This window comes from Ictalurus furcatus, chromosome 27, assembly GCF_023375685.1.
Source record: "Ictalurus furcatus strain D&B chromosome 27, Billie_1.0, whole genome shotgun sequence".
NCBI classification, from domain to species: Eukaryota; Metazoa; Chordata; class Actinopteri; order Siluriformes; family Ictaluridae; genus Ictalurus; species Ictalurus furcatus.
The window spans coordinates 7,644,809-7,665,075 of NC_071281.1; the positions used below are offsets into that span (position 1 = coordinate 7,644,809).

At 38.6% G+C, this 20,267-nt stretch overlaps 1 protein-coding gene across 1 annotated transcript in view; it reads right to left on the minus strand.

Annotated features, from left to right (window-relative positions):
- Nucleotides 1–339: 339 nt before the first annotated feature.
- LOC128602698 (lysyl oxidase homolog 4-like) overlaps nucleotides 340–20,267 on the minus strand; it is a 38,528-nt gene continuing 18,600 nt past the window's right edge. Inside the window, exons 7-15 of the mRNA XM_053616651.1 lie at nucleotides 19,143–19,320; nucleotides 14,058–14,212; nucleotides 13,772–13,927; nucleotides 12,561–12,723; nucleotides 11,810–12,053; nucleotides 6,647–6,762; nucleotides 5,163–5,299; nucleotides 2,259–2,370; nucleotides 340–1,946 (exon numbers count right to left, since the gene is read on the minus strand). Coding sequence (XP_053472626.1) covers nucleotides 1,876–1,946; nucleotides 2,259–2,370; nucleotides 5,163–5,299; nucleotides 6,647–6,762; nucleotides 11,810–12,053; nucleotides 12,561–12,723; nucleotides 13,772–13,927; nucleotides 14,058–14,212; nucleotides 19,143–19,320 — 1,332 coding nt within the window. The 3' untranslated portion in view covers nucleotides 340–1,875. The remainder of the gene's footprint in view (nucleotides 1,947–2,258; nucleotides 2,371–5,162; nucleotides 5,300–6,646; nucleotides 6,763–11,809; nucleotides 12,054–12,560; nucleotides 12,724–13,771; nucleotides 13,928–14,057; nucleotides 14,213–19,142; nucleotides 19,321–20,267) is intronic.

Sequence of the window (20,267 nt, forward strand, 5' to 3'; positions counted from 1 at the left end):
CACAGATCCTTAATGAGTCTCAAAGAATCCTGGTGCACTGGATCTCTTCCCCAACTCCTCTGATATTAGAAACACTAGAACGTTGCTTTGCATCAGTTTAATTTCAGAACAGTGTTTGGCAAAATGTGTCCGTCTGTGCCAGTGCAGGAGGTGTGGTCTCTAAGGCGAATATTGTTTGTACATTTAGTTTTATAATGTAATTTTTGCATCCACTCAGCAGTAAATGATATTGCATTGAATCACTGGACACTTTAAATGCCCCTTTTCCAATTCTGAGATGATACACACCCCCTAGTGGCACTACATGTAATTCACTGCTATCTTGAGGTTAATAACGTCTTAGTTGCATAATTATTCTTGCAAATATTATACAATAGACATAACATGTTTATTTTCAAGTATTAGTGAAAGAACCATCTAAAATAAAATTCACTGACCTGCTGTTTTTCACTGAGATAAAATTTCAATAACAAAAAAGTATCAAAAGGTCATACATTACAGACCATAATATATATAAATCATGATTCAAATAAATCTGTACATGACAATACATCTATGATGAAGCACATACATACTTATCAAAGGATCAAACATAGCACCGACACAGCCGAAGATCTATGAGGATATGGTTTAATTCTGCGCGTCTCCACATGTTCCCTAATCAAGCACCATGCGTTATGAACACATCGACTATGAGGAGTCACACAGGGGTTGTACCTGGGCTTAAAGATTATTGAGTGGCTGTGAACTATCATAAATACATGAAGAAATCTTTTAATGTAAAGCTATCAGCTCTGTGCTCAGATGCATTATTAATACAGGGATCAAGAGTTCGATGTTTAAATAACAGCTAAGGCCTAAGCAAAGTACTATTTAGTTGGGAATGAAGGAACCAAGTGCTATGAGATGTCTACTGCTAGACTAACCTGTACTAATTATGGGTTGTTTTCATTATGCATGAAGTCTGAAAGATCTTTTCACTTTTTCTACCACTGACACTGTACTGGGATTATCAGTGTTCAGTATGAACATTATAAAGTAATATAAAGTATCGGTATGAGAAACGTACAGCTTTGAAGGGTCAGGCCATGGAATATCTAGAGGACGCAAGCGATGCATATGAAAAGAATACCAAAGCACTTTAGTGATCGTGTTTTATGTCTAAAATCAGTGTTCAAAAGCAAAATGCTTGAACTGCAACAAAATGCAGAAACTGGATTTATTAGCATTACTGCTGTTAGTATTTGTTTTAGTTGTTTTCTCAGGGTGGGGACCAATGGTCAAATAACACTTTAAATCTAAAGAAAGGAACTGATATTTTTAGAAGCTAAAAAAAAAATTCACTCGTTGCCACAGCAACAATAACATGATGGCAAGAGTGGACATCTGAACGTTCCAGTTCTACTTGCATAATCTTTCTTTTTGCTCGTGGATAATCAGGCAATGTCATGGCAAAAGATGCCTCATGTACATATTTCCTACACCGCCATCATATATACTCTATTCTACTTGTATAATATTTTAATCTAATATTCTAACATCCTGCTTTACTCAGTTATGCCAGAATCACTCCTCTTAAGAGATCTAATTGGTTCATTTATACATCATTACCTCACCATACTCCAGCCAGATTATAAACAGATCAGTTATTCAGAGGGAAAATGACCCGGATTAAAATTACCCAGAATTCTGGACCTGGTCCTACTTCAACATATTCACCGGACCGACGATCAAACTTAAATAAATCTCTAAAAACCCCACAGCCTGTAATCTGTTCGCGTTAGCCAGCTTCTCCTTCTCCTTCCCCTCCGTCCAGAGGCAGGGTGAGAGGATGACGAAGGAGAGTTTTTGCTTTCCTGGTTCCTCTGTCATTCATTAGAGGAAGTTGTTAGAAATCTGACGCTGGTGTTCGAACAGGTCCTCAACCTCGGCGCTGTAGGCATCACCTATAAACAAGCAGGTAGGAACTCTCAGTATATTTGAGTTAAACACTAAATACTGACCAGATCATTAATATCACCAATATAATCAATTATCCTGACTGTAGAGAAGTGTAAGTAAAATGCTAAGAAAATAATTCATAAATGTAATTACTGATTGATTTCAGAGAAAGAATTCACTCATGGATCCATGCTTCTAACTTAACTCCATTAGCATTAGTGACAGTTAAAACCAAATTTCGGTTAGTATTTCATTTCATTATCATTAGCAGTTTTGCGTAATTGATCTCTTTTAATGAAATGAAACTGTTCACTCACCTGCATGACATCCATACAGGTAGACTCTCCCACCGTCGTACCTGCACCTGCACCGCATCACGTTGTTCTGGAAGTCAGACTCGGCCATGTCCAGTGAGGGGTTTACTTCCACCTACAGGAAGCGAGACAAAATTATTGACCACAGCTATTTGGAGGAAAGGTATTTTAATAACCCCATCATATACTGCAGCGTACACACACACTGTTCGCTCCATTTCACACTGCTGACGGCCAGATCTGGCCTGTGCGTTTGTATTCGCAGCCTATCATTAAGCAGTCGTGACTGCTATTGTTTTTTTTTTTTTCCATCTCCCCATATACAGTACATTTATGTATGAGCAAGCAAGCCAAAATGACTTTTCCAGCGTTCAGTCTGAAACTTTATATTTAATAACACATTCTCATTTTTCCATGCAGAGAGGACCATGCATGTCCTCATAAAAATTTTTTAAAAGTCCAAGTGAGTGAAAGATTATATTTTAATTTATTACTGGGACACTTATTACTTCAGGCATTGCTACTGTAATCCAATATATTTTTTTTATTGCTTCCCAAGGTATTATAGAACACAAAACAGTCTCTGATTGTCATTCTCATGTCGAGAGATCTGTCTAATCTCAGAGAGTACAGGCAGATTGCAGTGCTGATTCCTAAATAACTGTGCAATCATGGAAGCTCGTCTCAAACCAGTCATGAGTAATGCGCTTAAATGTATGCTCCTAAATCTGGCACACCGCAGCCTAGGCCACTCTTTTACAGAGAACGCCCAGTGATAGCATGAAATCCACACATGCATGGAAACACACTCCCACTAACTTACTTTATTAGTGCGCTTTACAGCTCTTGCAAAGGGGGGTTTCATGGCAACCTAAAGTGAATCTTAGCACACATCTGAGCATTACGTAAGGTCTCTGTTTGATCTGCACTGTAAACCATATCATAAAAGATGGTATTGTCATTGTCCCAGTCGGTTTTAATGCCATGTTTGTCACCATCCTGCCTCTGGGAAAAAGAAAGCATAGAATCTAGTGACTAAATTATAGTGATGAAATGAGAAACGTCCACTTCGCTGAACTGCAGCTAAAAATGTCTGCTGTTTATAAAAAGGCTCACTGGTTAAAAGAGCATTAACCAGTAATGGCATTACCTTAATTTGTCCCATTACACTTTTCTTTCTTTTTTTTTCTTCCTTTTTAACCCATTTTTTCATTGTTGTGGTTGAGTTTTGAGCTTCGCCTGAATGTCGTAATGAGAATATATGCTCTTAAAATTGCTTTAGGTTCAGAGAAGTAGACAAGGTGCAATGTTTTCGCACGGCTGTAAAGCGCTGACTCACGGCCTTTTTCATCACCAGCCGTTTCTCTGAACTATTACAATAATAGCAGGGCTGAGGAGGCTTAAAACTGAGCCTGAATCCTTCCATTAAAAAAAGAAATAAAATCACTCAAACACGTGCAAGCATGCACAGACTCAATTAGTTCCAATTACTCTCCCTATCTGCACTCTGCATCGCTGGAGAAACCTTCCAGTGTGATCCGCTCCCAAAAAACCTGAGGGTAAAAAGGCATTTTATAATGGTGCATGACTTTAGGATAAAAGCTACACAGCTGCATGCTAATTTTAAACCATCATTATTTATTTTTAGGGTTTTTTTTTGGGGGGGGGGGGGGGACAAGGTTATTTTGGTTCATTTGGATTAGATGATTCATTTTCTTGCCCTGCTTTGAGGTTGAACGGTGCAGGGTAAAGAAAGGAAAGTCTACCATGGCTCCTGAACCTGCATATACCATCTAATTAAAGAGGAATAAAGTGTCTATAAAGAAGGATATCCAGTGGTGGTGAAAACATACACAATACAGCACGGTTTTGCAACCTGAAACAGAAGGCATAATGGTAAAAGGACGTCTGCTGCGTATGAGACACAGACAGATAGACAGAAAGAAGAATAGGCAAGTCTGTGCATCAATTTCACAATGTGTTCATGTGTCGATCTGTCTGTAATTATCCGTTTACAGTGTAAATTGTGTCTAGTGAAACTGTGTGAAAATAAAAGCATACAATTTTCCTACATTTTCAGTAAAGGATTAAACACAACAGAGTGTGCGGTTATAGGAATATAATCAGACGGGGGTGATGTCACACGGCATTTCCTTCTCCACTGCACTGGACTGAATGATAAATTAATAGAGTGGCATGACAGAAAAATGTTCACCCTATCTTCTGAGTTTGACCCCTGACAATGCCACAGCAACCTGTGGTGTACAGTCTAAGAGAGCAAAATTGGCCATGCTTTGGGTGGGAGGAGCCACATACTCTCTCTCTCTCTGCCCTGTCAATCACAGTGACTCTAGCCAATCATGGGCGTCTGTGAGTTCAGGCATGTGGAAAGGGGTGGATAGTGCTTTTTTTCTAAGTGTGTTATGCTGCTCCATCACGCAGCAGTTCGAAAAAATGTGGTTGGCTGGCAGGAGGAAGGACGTGTTAGCCTTCACCCTCCTGGGTTGGTAGCTGTCATATAATGGGGGACACCTAATTGGTGGGTGGGAATTGGTAAAGACAAATTTAGGGATTTTTCATACAGAAAACTTCACATTAACTTCACAACTAGATGTTTTCCTTTGTTGAATAACAATATATTTTTTTATTTGGTTATTGGTCATTACTTCACTATAATATATTCAAACGAGCCCATTAATATATGCTAATTTATCCTCTCTCACCTGCAACAGTCAAACAGGACAGTGTTTAAATAAAAAATAACAGAAATATCAGAGCATCACCTAACAGGAATAAGTAGTAAATAAGTAGAACATAATGTGTGATGCAATGTATTAAAATCCAGTCTTACTACAGGTCTGGGAAAAGAACAGTTATGAGGCAGGTGCATGTTAGGTGCGAGTTTACCTGGAAGATGTAGTCTCCAGGCCTGACATCAGTCACGTCAATCCACTGGCAGTCAATATCATGGCGATACGTATCCCAGCATCCCACTGAAATGCCTTGATCTCCCATGTTATAGCAGGAATATCGCTTGTGCAGGCCTGTTGCCAAGGAGACGACAAAGAATATCTCTGTGTTTTTTTTCTGTGACCACATCATATAGCTCTGATGTAAACTTGAGTCATTTTCCTTCCATAAGCTTAAATGCTTACATGAATTTTCCACAAACATGTTTAGATATAGAGCTTCACATGCAGTTAAATAAAAAAAGCTGGTAATTAAATTAAAATGCTTTAGTCACTAAGCAAATGCTATGCAGATCACAGCATGAAATACAGACAAAGCCTTCATTTAAAGGAGTGCACTCCTACAGAGTCCTACACAGTGCTTAATTTATGAGTGGAAGCCAAGGCTACAACAACCAAATCAACACAATTTGAAATTTCATTATTGATTAGTTGGTGTACTTTATGAATCAAGATTTGGCACACACTACATTACTTCATGACACAAGTAGTGAAGCCATTTGATTCAATTAACTTGTACGTAGTTAAACTATTTTTGATTGTTACATTGTTTAATTTTCTAAACAGACACAGTTATGTATTTTAATGTGTATTGTGTACGTTATGTGGCATCCTAATTTGGTTCACAACAAAGGTGCTGGGAGTCAATTACAAAGAGTTCATTAATTGATTCCAGGCACTGAGTCAAGTCCATAGCATTGGAGTCAATTCGACACACCGAAAAATGATCCATTTCATTAAATAAATTGAATTTATATATATATATATATATATATATATATATATATATATATATATATATATATATATATATATATATATATATATACACACATTTGCAACAAGTGTTTCAGTTTATGAGACAGCCAGTGGATATTGGCTTTTATTTTTAAATCTATCTGGTCAAAAATGAACAAATTGGTCATTTGTGTTTGCTTGTATTTTTCTCATTTGTTAGTCGCTTTGGATAAAAGCGTCTGCTAAGTGAATAAATGTAAATGTAATGTAAATGTAAATCACAATGAAATGCAGGTAAGACATTTTTACGTTGCTTGAAACACTGGTCCATTGGCCCCACTGACATAGTTCTAGAAGTACAGAATACTGTGACCTTACATGGGTTTGGGCGTCTAGCTTTAAACACTTGATAATATTCTCAGGACACGACAGATAAATGTCAGTAAGTGACCTGTTATTTAGTTAAGCCCAGTTAAGGGTTCTGTAGTAGTATTAATGGATTGAAATACCGGAACCAATTTCTTCAAACAAAAATGTTTGATATTTATTATATTTTCTTATTAACCCAGCCAAACAGTTCATCAGAAAAAAAAAAAGAAAATTGAAAAAAAAGAAGAAAATAATAAGACACTAGATTTATAGATTTAAGTTTCAGCTCTAGTGTAACCTCAGTAGAAAACCCACCATCAGGGCAGAATGTGTCCTCCAGACAGAAGCTGGCTTTGTGTCCCTCTGCGATCTTTGTGCCGTTCATGGTCAGGAGGTCGTAGTGTGTGAACACCTCGATGCTGTGGTAGTGTCTTCGGAAACACACAAGAAACATATTTATGGTAATCTGCATTTGCAGTGTAATACTTTTCTTCAAGTCTGCTCTTATCAACTTCTAATGACTCAGAAGTGCGTGTCAACATTGTCACATGAGTGGCCACTTTCAGCACAATGGGAGCTGTCTATTATGGACAGTTGATTTTTCAATCACCATTACCAACAAGAACAATGTGGCTGAAGTGATCCTTAGGTCATATTAGGTTAGCTGGTGTTCTTAACAGCTAGCTTGCGATCTACTAATCATCTGATAGATTAAGGAGGTGGATGCATAATCCCTATTTGGAAGTGTCACACAAATGACCACTTCAGCAGGACTTTATTAATTGGATTTTTACAGTTTGAACACACATGACCAAAGTGTACTTAAAGCACTGCCCCATTTAGCTCCATAGTTAGTACAGTGAGGGAAAAAAGTATTTGATCCCCTGCTGATTTTGTATGTTTACCCACTGACAAAGAAATGATCAGTCTATAACTTTAATGGTAGATTTATTTGAACAGTGAGAGACAGAATAACAACAAAAAAATCCAGAAAAACGCACATCAAAAATGTTATAAATTGATTTGCATTTTAATGAGGGAAATAAGTATTTGACCCCTCTGCAAAACATGACTTAGTACTTGGTTTAAAAACCCTTGTTGGCAATCACAGAGGTCAGACATTTCTTGTAGTTGGCCACCAGGTTTGCACACATCTCAGGAGGGATTTTGTCCCACTCCTCTTTGCAGATCTTCTCCAAATCATTAAGGTTTCGAGGCTGACGTTTGGCAACTCGAACCTTCAGCTCTCTCCACAGATTTTCTATGGGATTAAGGTCTGGAGACTGCCTAGGTCACTCCAGGACCTTAATGTGCTTCTTCTTGAGCCACTCCTTTGTTGCCTTGGCCATGTGTTTTGGGTCATTGTCATGCTGGAATATCCATCCACGACCCATTTTCAATGCCCTGTCTGAGGGAAGGAGGTTTTCACCCAAGATTTGACGGTACATGGCCCCGTCCATCGTCCCTTTGATGCGGTCAAGTTGTCCTGTCCCCTTAGCAGAAAAAAAACCCCAAAGCATAATGTTTCCACCTCCATGTTTGACGGTGGGGATGGTGTTCCAGGGGTCATAGGCAGCATTCCTCCTCCTCCAAACACGGCGAGTTGAGTTGATGCCAAAGAGCTCCATTTTGGTCTCATCTGACCTCAACGCTTTCACCCAGTTGTCCTCAGAATCATTCAGATGTTCATTGGCAAACTTCAGACGGGGATGTATATGTGTTTTCTTGAGCAGCGGACCTTGCGCGCGCTGCAGGATTTCAGTCCTTCACGGCGTAGTGTGTTACCAGTTGTTTTCTTGGTGACTATGGTCCCAGCTGCCTTGAGATCATTGACAAGATCCTCCCGTGTAGTTCTGGGCTGATTCCTCACTGTTCTCATGATCAATGCAACTCCACGAGGTGAGATCTTGCATGGAGCCCCAGGCCGAGGGAGATTGACAGTTCTTTTGTGCTTCTTCCATTTGCGAATAATCGCACCAACTGTTGTCCCCTTCTCACCAAGCTGCTTGGCAATGGTCTTGTAGCCCATTCCAGACTTGTGTAGGTCTACAATCTTGTCCCTGACATCCTTGGAGAGCTCTTTGGTCTTGGCCATGGTGGAGAGTTTGGAATATGACTGATTGATTGCTTCTGTGGACAGGTGTCTTTTATACAGGTAACAAACTGATATTAGGAGCACTCCCTTTAAGAGTGTGCTCCTAATCTCAGCTCGTTACCTGTATAAAAGACACCTGGGAGCCAGAAATCTTTCTGATTGAGAGGGGGTCAAATACTTTTTTCCCTCATTAAAATGCAAATTAATTTATAAAATTTTTGACATGCATTTTTCTGGATTTTTTTGTTGTTATTCTGTCTCTCACTGTTCAAATACAACTACCATTAAAATTATAGACTGATCATTTCTTTGTCAGTGGGCAAACGTACAAAATCAGCAGGGGATCAAATACTTTTTTCCCTCACTGTATATCCTAATGCTCAGAAATTGGAATTGCAACAAGCACTAATAGCACTGATTCAGCCCACTGGCACAGAATTCACACTTCACTCTATGAACATTTTCAATGATAATAATGATAACAATAATAATGATAACAATAATGTTGCTGAAACCATTTTCTTAGGGATTTGGTTGGTATAACTGCTTTGAAAACTGATCAACTATCTTATTAGTTAGTTGAGTGTGTTTAGTAGTAGTAGTAGTAGTAGTAGTAATAATAATAATAATAATAATAATAATAACACATTTTATTTATAGGTGCATTTCATGGCACTCAAAGACACCTTATGAGCAATAAAACACAAAACATAAAGTGGCAGGAGGTCATCAGTCTGGCCTAAAAAACACAGAGGCCCTCAGTGCAAGCTTAAAAACACCACAAACAATAAAAAGATACATAGACCCAGTCACTGGAAAGCCTGTCTGAAAAGGTGTGGATTGAGGCAAGATTTAAAAACAAAGAGTTTCACAGTTTCAGATATCCTGCAGAAGCAGGTTCCGTAATTGAGGGGCTGCGTAGATAAAAGCTCGAGACCCCACAGAGGACAAAAGTATGTGAGGGAGAACTAAAGTTAATGAAGATGATGATCTATGTGTACGGGTGGGCGTGTACATGGAAAGAAGATCGGACAAACAGGAGAGAGTTAGGTTGTGTAGTGCTTAATAGGTAAGAATCTTGAATTCAATGCGTTGTTTAACAGGAACCCAGTGCAAATGTTAAAGGACAGGGGAAATGCGCTCGACCTAAGGAGTTCTAGAGATGATTGATTTATGTAAAAGTTTGAGAGGAAGACCATAGAGAAGAGAATTACAGTAATGTGTGATGTGACTAGGGCATGGACCATTAAGGCAGTGCTCCTTGTTGAGAGAGCTGGACGGAGACGGTTAATGTTACGTATATGGAAGTATGCTACTGAGTAATATTATTAACGTGAGCTTCAAATGACAGAGTATTGTCAAAGATGACACCCAAGCTCTTAACCTGCGTAGAGAGGGAGTCTGAAGAATTGTCACTAGACGTAGAGAAACCATTTGACTCTGCAAGATTATTTTTTTGAACCAACAAGTAGAATTTCAGTTTTGTTGTTATTAAGTTTAAGGAAGTTGTTTGAAAACCAAGTTTTAATTTCAGACAGACAATTAGAAAAAGAGGGCAGAGGAAGAACACAAGTGAGCTTGGAAGACGGGTAGAGCTGGGCGTCATCAGCGTAACATTGGAAACGTATGGCAAATTTTCTGAACATACGACCAAGCGGAAGGAGATAAATAATAAATAGCAGAGGGCCCAAGAATGACCCCTGTGGGACATCAGTAGTGATTTGGGATGGTTTTGAGCGAAAGTGCCTTAATTGTACAAATTGAGTGTGACCTAAGAGATATGAACCAAGCCAAGGCAGTACCAACAATTCATATAGATTGTAATCTGAGTGTCTTTAAAAAAATCCCCAGTAAAACATGGTGCCAAAATAAACAATCACAATCATAAATACTTGTGGCTGACTCAGCTGATATGGTGGAGACCTGAATGAAGATAAAAGTTTTTATATTTAATAATAAATCTAAATATAAAGATGCCCTTTATAAGGGTGAAGGAGACAAAAATGGAAATGATGAATGGGTGTTACGGTACAGTCATTAAGCATCGCAGTTTGCGTATATTCTCTTTTTGGAACATAAGATATAGAAAATCTAGATATTTCTATATCTAGCTATAATAAGCTATTTGAAAATCTAGATATTTCTGTAACAATGGAAATAAACAAGACATTTGCATAATAGTGTAAGTGATACTTTGAATCATACTTCTACTATCTACTCTGTAGTACTGTTACATAAAAGACAGGGATGCGAAACAAAATGGCACGGATCTCTTTTCCTCCATTGTGCTCCGAGGCAGAGAGAAGGACCAGGCTGTGCACTCAGCTGACCGCAGCATCCTGACCACAGCTATAAAGAAACCGGACCGTGACGGAGCAGAGCCATAAGAGAGAGAAGAAAAAAAAAACACATCTGAATGAGCTTTATGGTGCTGGACACAGTCAGAGCTGCCAGGAATGTCTGAAGGGGTCTTTGTGGATTTAAAAAATTCTGTATTTCTATGTGCGTGCTGGTCTTTGTGTTGGTCTGCTTCTTATTATTTTTTGTGTTTAATAGATGCTGTTTTGTCAGTTAAAGTCCAGCACAGCCTTACTCCTGGAGCACGAACTAATCTTCAAACCAGAAGAACAACAACAAAAGATTTTTTAGAACTAAAATCTGTAGGGATTTTGGATTTAAGACGACACATATTCCATGCACTGATCCCTTCTACAAGCACTCGCATAGAAATTACAGGATGAAAACACGCGATCAAGGGCTTCTCTGTTTACCTGTATAATGGAAGCAGACATAATGGGTCTATGTCCTAATCCTGTCTGTACATAAGGAACAAAAGGAGCATGGATACAAAAAGTATATTGTATTTTCTGGGCTATAAGTCTTCCTGTAATATAAACTGCAAACCCTAAATTCTACCTGCTTGGAGAAACAATTTATTGTACACACCACTTCAGTGTATTTCTGTCATGTTTTATATTACTATAGCTTGGTGATTTCAGTTTACAGGCATGCTAATTCCGTGTTTGTGTTCTTAAAGAATTGAAGACTAACAAAAATGATAACACACGTCAGTTTTCTGTATAGTCTGGAAGTCAAATAACCTGCTAGAAAAAAAAAAAGCAGAAAATTCTTATAGTCTGTAGAATCGCACAATGTTCCACAATATGATGGATGCTGTCTTAACCGGGTTAAACTCAGTGATATTGAATGAATTTCTACAGTTAACTGCATCAAAGTCAACAGTTTAGGAAAGTGCTCTTCCATTGCTGCACTCTTTGCCCTCTTTTCCCCTTTTTCATACTCTTACACTTGATTCTTATAATTAATTCAAGTTCATGAGTCTTATAGCAGATTGATTGCAGACATTGCTTTTGCGCTCTTACCTGTGGCACTGGTGCCAGACCCAGGCATCACGTCCAGCCCGCGGCCGGAAGTCTGCACGTCCCAGGTTCAGGATCCGTGAGGAGAAGCGCAGCAGGCGCCGGTGGCCGTAGGGCCAGTTCATGTGGGCGGCCGAGGATGAGAGGCAGCGCTCCTCATGGGCACAGGTGAGCAGGTGAAGAGGACGGTCTTCCAGGTATGCTGACTCCTGGACCAGCTGAGCGTCCACTACCAAGTCCGGCGCCGCTGGACATTTCATTAAGAAAATTCATTAAGGCATTTTGTAGCATTTCATTTTCAACACAAACAGCAACAAACGCAAATGTAAAAACAGTTGCTTTTTCGTACTATCTGTAATAACAACTACTATTATACGTACCATGCCAGTATACTAATATTGTATTGCAACAAAACAATATTTGTTTGTAAAAAAACAAACCCTAGGTCTAGCTGACAAGTTATCTACAAAAAGGATCGAAAGAAATAAGTCAAAGTTTTGCAATGACACTCTCCAGGCATGATTTGAAAAAGGAGAAGGAGAATGAGGAAAGCACTGATAGGATCTACAAACTCCGAGGACATGAAAAAACTTAGAGACAGTTATAAAGGTGGGTGAATGAGTTATTATTATTCATGTTTAAGTCACATTAAAAGAAAAGGATGCACACTTCTGAACTGAAACTATTAATATCTTCATTGGAATTGGGAAATGAAAAATGGTAAGAATGTCTACTGTATCTGTGACTGACTCACTTTCAGCACAGGTAACCCCGGCTGCTTTGACTCCGCCTCCGCGAGGACAGTACACATATCCGTTCCTCCTACACTGCTGGATGGACATCTCTGTCCCAATACAGTGCGTCCCACTGAGAACAACTTCCTCTGCATCTGGGTTTCCAAACCAGTATGCAGTCTCCTGAATCACACAACACAGACAGAGCAAATTACTGACAGGTCAAAATTCTCTTGTATAATAAATTGCTACTGAAACACAAACATTCCCCCTCGTGTCAGTCTACAGTGCGAGTGGTATTCAAGTAACGTGTAAGTATTTGTATGCCAAGTAAATAATTGCAAATGGAAATATTTCATGGCTATCATTAGGGCATGGTGATTTAAAACCACATGATATTCACATAGTGGCTGAGAAACTAAAGTTAATACAGAGTGCCAAGACTATAAAACCAGCAATAACAAAATGGCCAAAAATGCCAAAGCAATTATGCACAGAACAACAAATATTCCAGACGAACATGCCTCAGAAGTCCAAACAGTATCGTGAGAGTTAGTAACCAGGCCAGAGAAGTGAATTCATTGTCTAGGATTTACTCAACAGTATGGACTCAAATGTAGCGTGACAATGAGCAGCATTCACTGGATGTTATCATGCCTTTTTCCACTCTCCCCTTCCTCATGAAATTAGAAGTCCAGGTATATAAAAATTCTAAGTGTCCTCATCCAGTGCAAGTTTGAAGAAAAACCCCACAACTATTTAAAGCTTATTTTCCCTCTGTGCTACTTTGCTACTTTTCTGCTATGCTTCCTTGGAAGTGTGGAGGCATTTCATGGAAAGTCTGCAATTAACTTCCACATGGGAAATAACACTGAAAAACAAATGCAGCGAGGATATAAACAAACCAGAGCACAGTGGCATGCTAGGCTACAAGAAATCTATTCCAGTTGTGTACTGCAAGCAAATGTGCTTAGCCTGCCTGCCTGTGGATTTTACTTTACGGCCAAACATGCCTTTGGCCTTTCACAGTGAGAATGGGAGATGTGTGTGTGTGTGTGTGTGTGTGTGTGTGTGTGTGTGTGTGTGTGAGAGAGAGAGAGAGCGTGTGTGTGTGTGTGTGTGTGTGTGTGTGTGTGTGTGTGTGTGTGTTTATGGCCTCTGTGCTTTGTATCACCTCAGAAGGACACATACACACCCAAGAAAGTGTGAGTTGTGTGTAGTAGGTCCATACCTGGTGAGCTGAGGACGCAAAGCCCATGCCAAGTTGTCTGCATACCACCATGGCCTCGTTAATGCCCCAGTTCTCACTGCACACTGTCCCCCAGCGCCCATCTATCAATACCTCCACCCTTCCTTCCATGGCATCTCTCCCCCCTGCCAAACGCACCTGAGAGAGAGAGAAAGAAAGAAAGTAGTGATAGAGATAGAAGTGAAAGTCAAAATAATTTTATTACAAACAATCCTGCTTGTGTGTGTGTGTGTGTGTGTGTGTGTGTGTGTGTGTGTGTATGCCTCACCGTAGCTGAGAGGTCAGTTTTGGGAATGTTGCAGCGAACAGAAACATCCTGGCTGTGTTTGCAGGTATACAGTGGAACCTCCCGATATTTACACTGCCTTAAGGAACCCTCATGGCCTGTACACTGTACCGAGTTCATATGGATAGGACCCGTACCTGCAAGAGAAGATGCACATAATTGGATGGATTTGTCTGGTATCGTCTGCTTTTTTACAGTAAAAGTTTTCCTTTTGGTTACTGTGGTTGAGGTTAGGGTTAGATTTAGGTGTAGTATTAAATAGCTGTATTAATAATTATGTCAGTGGAAGATAGTCTCAAGGATATTAAGACAAACGTGTGAGTTTGTCATTCTTTGTGTGTATAGTCAGGTTAAATTCCATATGATCATGTCTAGTGTTTAAGGACCAGTGGCAAGTTAATTCTCTAATCCTCACATTACACTAGTTCCCTGTTCAGCTGCTAGAAATAGTGATTAGCATGTTTTTCTTTGACCAGACAGCCACTGGGTTAGTCATAAAAAAAAAAAAACAGATCAAAAATGGCACTGCTGTGATGTGGATGGGAGAAAAGCATGTGTGCAGTCGGCTTCCCTTACAAAATTACACCCCAAAACCCAGCGTATCGTTTAACGCTTCAAAATAGAAACACCGGGCACGACGGAGAGACGGGAAACAGAGTGCACAAAGACAGGAATCCCTGTAATTTACAGTACAGTTGGGTCATGATGTCATCAAGATGAGCCGAGGGTAAAAGGCTGCTTCTTTTCTACTCATAACCTTTACGCAGCTGTCTTCCCGGGAAGAGTAGATGCTGTCATTTGTATGCATATAATCTAAACTTCTAAGGGACTGAATAAAAGCATATGCACAATATAGCACACATACACAGGTGCATCAAACTGAATATTTTAGAACATATAGTGTTTTGAAAGGAGACTGAAAATGGATGATCAAAAAAAAAAAAAAAATATATATTTTTTTTAAAGGCAAAATCTAAAAGAATCTTTGTCATGTGGTGAAGAAAGAACTTGGATAGGTGACCTCGGCGGGAGGGTGTTTTATCCAACCCAATGAAGCAAGCAAATATAGACACAGAAAGCACGTACACTGGTAGAACAACCTCCAAATCAAATATACAAAAAAAAAGTAAAAGAAAACACACACATACACACACACACACACACACACATTTTAGATGTCTACCACAGTATAGCGAGGTTGAAATGATAATAAATGATGAATGTGAATGTATAATTATAATGAATATGCTCAGTGCAGACTTTAATTTAAGCTTTAATTTAAGGTACTTACATCCAAATGACCAAAGGTAATTGGACGAACTAACAATCCTAAATTAAAATGTCATTTTTAATACTTGCCTAGAAATAAATGTCTATGGGTCTGGAACCAGACTGGTGATGATCTACAAGAAATATAATGCAGCATTCCTGTTTGTTCTTGAGGTGTTTTGCCTTCGGCAAGTAAAATGCATGCTCATTTGGATTTAGGTAAGGTGATTGACTTGGCCATTGCAGAACATTCCACTTCTTTGCCTTAAAAACATCTTGGGTCGCCTTTGAAGTATGCTTCAGGTCATTGTAGATCTGTGCTGTGAAGCGCCATCCAATGAATTTTGAAGCATTTGGCTGAATCTGAGCAGATAATATACCCCTATACACTTCAGAATTAGTTCTGCTTGGAAAGAATTCTTCTATCACCCACCACAGTTGTTTTCTGTGGTTTTTTTGGCCTTTTGGTTTTTCTTGAGACTATACTATAAATAGCTGATCTGGCCACACCTAATGTTTTTGCTATCTCTTTCATGGATCTGTTTTTAATTTTAATGATGGCTTACTTCACTGGGAGTGACAGCTCTCTCGATTTTACATTAAGAGTTAACTGCAACAGCTTGCAAATGCAAATGAAACACTTAAAATCAACTCTAGACCTTTTATCTACTTACTTGTAAGGTACATATTGTACAACACAACCCTGGCCGTGAAACAGCTGAGCAGCCCAATTGTTCAGTTACTTTTGGTCCCATAAAAAAGGAGGGGGGATTCCTACAACGTTCACCCCATTTGGATGTACACACCCTCAAATTAAAGCAGAAAGGCTGCATTTAAGGTTATAAATGAATATCTAATATGTCATGGCTCATGCAGCCAGTTTATGTAGGTGCTCAGCTGAACAAACTCCCAGTATGGAATGGTAACTGATCAAGAAGATACAGAAAAGTGATATGAAATGAGTGGCTATAATTACTATAATTCCCTGCTATGAGCAATAGTTTGTTTTTTCTTCATTCTAGTGTGAGATTTAGAATTTGTGGGACATCATCCATGACAATGAAAGTATGCAGAACAGCCAGCTGTTTTAAAATGTGTAAGTTTGAAGTTGTGTATCATGATACTACTTTCTCACTTCCTGCTTACAGACTTCTAGCATTTAGGAGAAGATCATTGAGGAAAAAAAATCTGGTTGAGACCACAGTGTTACATGAGCGGGAGCTTTTTACTTTCGTGTAAGCGAGTGGTCAGAAATGAAGCTTAAATAAAGGCTGGTGGACTTCCCTGGTTAGTTTTGTTGTAGTTTAAACTTGTTTAAACCTCCTATTATGTTGGGAAAAAAAGTTACATCCATTATGTTCTGGGTCAAAATGACTTCCACAGTTTAAATATACACCAAAACAGCAAAGAACAGCTTAAAAGAGTAAACCTTTATTGTGGCTTGTCTGAGACAGGCCATAAGAAGAAATATTTTTATATAAGGTGATGACCCTAAATGAGGAAAGTCAAAAAATTTCAAAGAGAAAAAAAGAGATTAACCAGTATTTCAGACATCTCAAATATGGAAATGAGTCAGACTGACCCATAACATAATAGGAGGGTTAAACCTGTCTGTTTGTATTTTGGGAAATAGAACCAACTAAATGTCCTATAAAATAACAGTGCTGCGCATATCCCTAGTTGAGACCAATTAAAAACTTGAGTAATATGGTGAGAAGATTTCACATTTAATTCATTTATTCATTCAGTAACAGCTTTATCCTGGTAAGGGATGCGGTGTATCTGGAGCCTGTCCCACTTAAGTGGTGGAATTCAACCTGGATGAGATGCCAGTCCATCTGAGAGCATGATACACACACATTCACACACTCATTCACACTGATGTAGGGGCAATATATTATAGCCAATCCACCTACCTGTATGCTTTTGGACAGTGGGAGGAAACCAAAGTACCAGGAGGAAAACCCATACACACAGACAGTAATCTGAGCTCAGGATGAAAATATATATACCACAAACAAAAAAAACCCATTTCTGTTTCAGCCACACCCACTTTGGGGTTAAATCTTACTATTGATACAAATATTTGGAGAACTAAACAAATAATACAGATACAGATAATGGCATTGCATTACACTCCTACTGAATAGGTCACAGGACTTTCTAGAGGGCAGAGAAGTATGTGTCTCATACCATATTCAGACAGGATTCTTATTTCTGTAAAATGTTATAAAATATTCGTCTGTTTCTCGCAGCTTCTTTTTCTACAAACTCCCATGCTTGTGTCACACTGATATGTTCACATGTCTGCATTCGAAATATATTATAAAACTGCAATCTTCTTATGGTGGTGTATGTAATTATACTGTACGTAAGGTTTTTACAAGCTGTGAAACACTATTTTTCTTATTTTTGTCTTTTCTTCTAAGCAGCTCCTGGTCCATACGACAGACAAAAATGACGATCTACAGCAACAATATTTTTATAGAACCATCCATTATTTTTTGATTGCTGGAAATACTTTGCCATAATCTTCAAGCAAAATGAATATATGCATCAAGAAGCAGCACTAAAAAATGTTTTTACCAACGCAACTGCAACTCGCTGCAAAAACACATAGATTCAGTATCCAGATGGGACTAAAATTATCACCGCACTATTATGTGCATCGAAAAACAGTAGGTGATTCCAGCTGCAATTTTCTCAGTGGAAAAGGGAGAAAAACACTGACATTGCCAGTCTGGACAGGAATAAAATCACTGAAGACCACCTGTAACAGATGGAATTACCCCGGCTCCCAATGTAAAGCTAACCCTGTCTGAATTAGTGCTTTAAACATTATTTGAGCTGGATTTCTTTTACTAGAGGAGGTCCAGTAATGCAATTTACACAAAATTCTGATGAGTCAGTTTGGACAGAATGTGCAGAATTTGTCTGTGTAATTTGCAGAAATTACCACAAATAACCCAGACACGTCACTGTCCGGATGTACCTATCAGCATTATGCGACAGGTGATACCAGACAATAACAATCATTTTACTGATTGAACACATTTCCATGAGGTTCTTTCAAACAGCACTGTAACTACTGTGGAAGATCTGTTTCATGAATACTAAAGGTAATTTGCTACTGAATTATTACTTGTAAAAACTACTGAAGTTAAGTCTGAGGTCTCATCTGTAATCATTTAAAATACACCTCTTTTGACAGACTAATCTCAAATATGGTTTTATAGCACAGAAAATTTGTAAATTCCTATAAAGATTGTGTTACAGATTCCATTATTTGTTTGTATTTATTTATTTATATTGATTAATTATTTACAAAGAGTTTTGCTTGTATTCCTGAAGTTTCTGATCTTCTGTGAGCAGTAATGAGGCTCCTGCAGTTCATGTCTGTGTGTGTATGATATGATGTTTCCTGTTCCCTACAAGGAACTGGAAACCTAATTAGGATCAAAGTCAACCCCATAAACATACTCCTGCATCACTGAGATGCCTTTACACATTTCCTTATTTGTTTTTCTAGCTCCTTTCAAAGACGCATTTGATCTGAAAAGAACCATTTGTGAAATCTGTTCCTCTTTCTTTTCCTTTGGCCTTTGTTTCAGTTCAGTAATTCTAATAGAAAGAGCAGGAATGTTTTTGCTATTAAACTTGGTCCTATACTCCTTTTATATTGTACTCTTTTATACATAATGCAAATACATGATTTCTCAACCTCACCAGTTTTTCTGGTGTTATTTTACTGATGAATCAGAGTACAGGTTTGTGGTAACCCAAATAAATGTGTCCTACCTTGGCCCAAGTGTGCACCACTCAGGGCCTCTTTGGCAGTGCCGAAGCCCAGCTCCCTACACACTACGCTGGCAGCTGTCAGGTCCCACAGGTGATCACACACCGTCCCCCATTTTCCCTCTTTCAGCACCTCCACACGTCCCTCTCCAAGCCTGGGGCCTGCTTTCAGACGCACAGTCTGCTTGAAGATACAAAGAAATGCTTTGTGAGGAAACCTTTCAAAAGCTTTTAAGAAAATGAAAAAAAGATACTGGAGGCAAAATGTGAGCATACAAGATGCTATTTTACTTTTTTCTCTATTAACATACACTTGTGATAATAAAGGAACATCTGTGAAGCCCAGTACATTAAATGCTTTGTTAAAAAAGAAATTTCTTCATCCTTCTTTATAGGAGTGCAAACTTTGCACTTTATGGTACTAATAAATACACAATCTTGTTTTAGAAATATAATTTCCAGAGGAAAATAACAAATGACAACTACTCACATTACAGTATCTCAGTATTTTGTTTTACTATGCTATGTTTAGTAGAATTTGATCAAAGTCCTTTTATGTTAACGATAATACTTCTACTTTTACCCTGACTTTAGTTTATGTGTAATATTCAGCTTCACTAAATTTATTTTTGGTTGATGGTACAATATTAAAAAGGGGCAACTTTTAACTAGCAAATCAGTTAAAAGATTCAGGAAGCAAACTCCATTTCTTTGGTAAAAATTTATTAAAGTAAATCTTATGTTCATTCATTTGTAAAAAGTACAAAAATATGTGGACACCCCTACTAATTACTGAGCTCTTTTTTTTTTTTTTTTTTTGCCACAACCATAGCTAATCAAGCACTTATCCAGGCAATTCCCCTAGACAAACACTGGCAGTAGAATGTGTCATACTGAAGTGCTCAGTGAATTTTTTTGTGAAATTTCTGCCCTGCTAGATCTGCCCCAGTCACCTTTAAGTGCTATTATTGTGTTAAACAGCCTCTGGAAGCAACATCAACACAAGAAGTTTGCATTTGGAGCTTCATGAAATGGGTTTCCATGGCTGAGCAGCTGCATATAAACCTAAAAACACCAAGTGTCTTGTGGAGTGGTGTAAAGCACATGATCACTGGACTCTGGAGCAGT